General features: G+C 33.7%; 1 protein-coding gene across 1 annotated transcript in view; it reads right to left on the reverse strand.

Moving 5' to 3' along the window:
* The window catches only part of LOC102676127, a 413064-nt gene that overhangs the window by 47790 nt on the left and 361542 nt on the right, over nt 1-3732 (reverse strand). The window contains exons 11-13 of the mRNA XM_031510593.1: nt 2805-3120; nt 897-1253; nt 256-516 (exon numbers count right to left, since the gene is read on the reverse strand). Coding sequence (XP_031366453.1) covers nt 256-516; nt 897-1253; nt 2805-3120 — 934 coding nt within the window. The remainder of the gene's footprint in view (nt 1-255; nt 517-896; nt 1254-2804; nt 3121-3732) is intronic.

A 3732-nucleotide genomic window follows, 5' to 3' on the forward strand; every position in this document is an offset into this window, starting at 1 on the left:
TTTTTACAATATCTTAGAGAAATCTTAAGTTTGGCAGAAAATATTTTCGAAAAATTGTTTTTCTTAGTAAAAAAAAAATCTCGTATGAAGATATCCAGTATTAAAATAATTAAATTTTCTAATAAAGAAAATATATATCGTTCTTTTCGTTTCTATTGATTCACTCTGAAGAAATTCGTGTGTGCTCGATCGATCGAGAGGAAATAAATCTTTCTCTCGATATTGGAACATTACTCGAGACGTTTCTTTACTTACATTGAACATTCATGATCATGGAGATGTTCTTGGTTCCATGACGGTTCGATGCCTCGCAGTAATAGGTACCGTTGCTTCGCCTAGGAATCGGCACTTTCAGGTCGAGAACGCGGCCTTCGACTATGATGTCCGTGGAACCTTCCCGAAACCAGCGAAAAGTCGGTTCCGGAAGCGCCTTCGCGTTACAGGTCACCGTTTCCGGTATCGTATCGACGGTAACGTCTATTATCTTCTTCGATATCGTCATATTTTCCGGTGGAACTGTCGAACGAATAAAGATATGGATAAAGTGCCCGTATTTCTGTATATACACAGAAGCGTTGTTGAATGTAAACATCGATTAAACCAGGGAATCGAATTCGTATCGAATAATCATTTTTGTTATTAAGAGAGGAAATGTCGACATCATTTGAAACTTATCCACTCGCCAAATTTTATCAATAATGTTTCACATCAATATTTACATCAATATTAAAATTATATACTTTGTATTATAAAATATATACAATTCTTAATAACTAAAAATTACTAAATCGTGTATTTTATGAAGTTAAAAGTTACGATATATAATTTGATCGATCTAAAAAGATTGATAAAAAGTTTAGAATTACAACTAAAGATAAAAAAAAAATTAAACTTACATTCGACGTGAAAGTGGGTGCTACTCTTCACCCCGGATCCAATCCCGTTGCTGCTGCTCTCGCAGGTGAATTTAACGTTGTCCTCGACACGGTCGAGTTGTCCACTGGGCCAGGCGGTCAGATTCCAAACCAGGGTCGATTGTATGCTCTCGAAGTCGTTCGTTCGCGGATCAGGTGGATGAAGAACGTTCATCAGGTAGTATCGATTTGTTTTCGTGAAGTCCATGGGGACACCGTTTTTCAGCCACGAGATATTGCACATTGGGGCGCACTCCACCCAGCACATGATGCTAACGTTCGGTGAATTGTACACGTAGCCGTGATAAGGGAGGAGCTTCTTGATAAACGCTGGCGCCGCTATTGACAATCAAAGAACAAGTTCAACCCCTGATTCTCGGCGCAAGGGTGGCATTGTGCAAGGGCAGAACGAGATAAGGACGTGACACGATGCGAATTGATGAGTTTTCTCAGATATTTAGGCGCGTGATGATGATTCTAAGGGACTTTGATTGTATCAAATTTTTAAGTGTCTGTAATTAGGTTTCTTAACATCATCTCGTTACGATTATGAAAAGGATTATAATTATTCAATTTATATGAATAAAAATTGTAGAACGTATATTTATGTATCTTTTATTTAGATTTGATTAAAATTTGTGTTTGAAAGAAATCGTGAAATGAAATAAATCTCATTTCATCATCAATACAATTTTTTATTGTTCTTTAGAAGAATTGAAAAAGGATTAAATCTTTTCAATAAATAGATTCCCGATCTCGAAGACTCGATAAAAATTAATAAGAAGATACACGTTCTATCCGAGCATGAATATTTATCGAGCAATAGTCGTTGCTTACTCTCTTGTGAAGTGAAATATTACTATTGCTTTCATCATGAAAATACGCATCAAATAAAGCCTTCCTATATATATATATATAATAGCGGATTATTATTATGCAAAATGCATAAGTATAATGCAATGCGTGTCGCCGCATACATATGTATATATATATGAATTAAATAAATGAGAAATAAAAGGAGAGATAAAGAATAAAGTTTACACAGTTTTCAAGATACGAATCGTTAATTTAGATACAGCACGGAAAGTATGTGTCACGGAAATCCTTTATATAAATTTATTTTTCCTCTTTTTCTCCCAAACACAAAAGTAATAACATGTCCCCTTTTATTTAATATATCTTGTTACATTTTTTTTATACACATTTCCAGATTGTAAAAATTTTAACTGTTCCCGAATGTTATGATTTACGATACACTTTATTTTCTTTTTAGAAATATTTTTACGTTATATTGTCTTTCTAATAAGTTTTGGAAGGGAAAAACTTGTAAATTCTTTTTACAATTCGAGAGAAAACGAGTAAAATTAGTAAATTGAGAAAATCTCGACGAATATTTCAATCAGAAAGAAGTTTGATCGTTTAATAAACAAGAGAAAAGTACGAGGAAGTGAAATGAGACAGAAAGCAAGTAGAAACGGTCAACGTATGATCAGCCGTACGTAATACACAAGGTACAAGAAATATACTTACAAAAAGTAACGTTATATTCATACCAAAATTAAATATAAAAGTACAATTAATAATTAACATCAATAAAATAGAAAAATGAAAAAGGAAAAGCGTACTTTTATAAATTTTCAAGTAAGTCGATAATTTCAACAATTTCTATTCCATTCTATTCTAGATATTAAAAAAATAAAAAGAAGAAGAAAAAATAAGTAGAAACTCTCTGTTTCTTTCTTCGCTTATTCAACCGCATTCTCCAAATTCCCAAAGATTTCCCTTATCTCGTGTGCACGAATCTCGAAGGGGAATGAACGTCACGCGAGGGGAGGATTTATACTCGATGGGGAATTTAGAAAGTTTTTCTCGACTAACTTTACAACTCACCGGACACGTCGATAAACGTGGTAGCTGGATCGCCGTCGCCGGCTTCGTTGTAAGCCAGACAAGTGAAGTTCGCCTCGGTTTCCAAATTAACCGATTCGATGGTGAGGGTGGCGTTGTTTTCATCCGGAAGTCTGTGAAGCCCTCGCAGCCATTTGAACCCGGTCACCTTCGGACGTCCTGGATCGAGCACGAAGCAGGTGATGGTCAACGGCCGTTTCTTTATTACCTGCTGGGGCTCGTACGAGATCGAAGCTGGGCCCGGTTTGTCTGTTGTAACACGAGACAAGGTATACGTGTTATTTCTCCACGAAAATTCCTAATTGAATTCTATCCATCCTCCTCTTTTGTTAATCTCGAATTTTCTCTCTCTTTTTTCTTTTAACGAAAGTATCGAAGAATTGTTTTAATATGCGTTGAACGTTTGCTAAATTTTTGAACGTTTTTTAAATTTTTGATTCTTTTTTATTAAAGAATCTTAATTAAAGTATTAGATTCCAAGTTAAAAGTTTACTTCAAATTGAACATTTATGATTTTGAGAATATTAGAGGGATTTATTATATTATAGTTCATAGTTCAAGTTTATGCAAATTTTAAATGTATAAAAAATAATGATATTTGAAAATCATCATATTAGAAGCAAGAATATAAAATTCTAGATTTGAACATGAAGTCGTTTATTTTTTATTCTTCACGATTTTAAAAAGATATGCTTAATAATAATAATTATCTCATCTTCTAGGTTAAAAACTTGTATCCAAACTTATTACAAATTCATCCTTTAATAATAATATATAAACAACAATAAATTTTGTATCCGCGAAAAGAAAGAAAGAAATTGGACCCAGGGGTCCCAAACAGTGGGGCCACGAAGGGTCGAGCAAATGGATCGTATCGAGGGATTAAAAATTAAAAAAAAAAAAAAAAAAA

This window comes from Apis dorsata, unplaced genomic scaffold (assembly GCF_000469605.1).
Source record: "Apis dorsata unplaced genomic scaffold, Apis dorsata 1.3 scaffold_27, whole genome shotgun sequence".
NCBI lineage: Eukaryota > Metazoa > Arthropoda > Insecta > Hymenoptera > Apidae > Apis > Apis dorsata.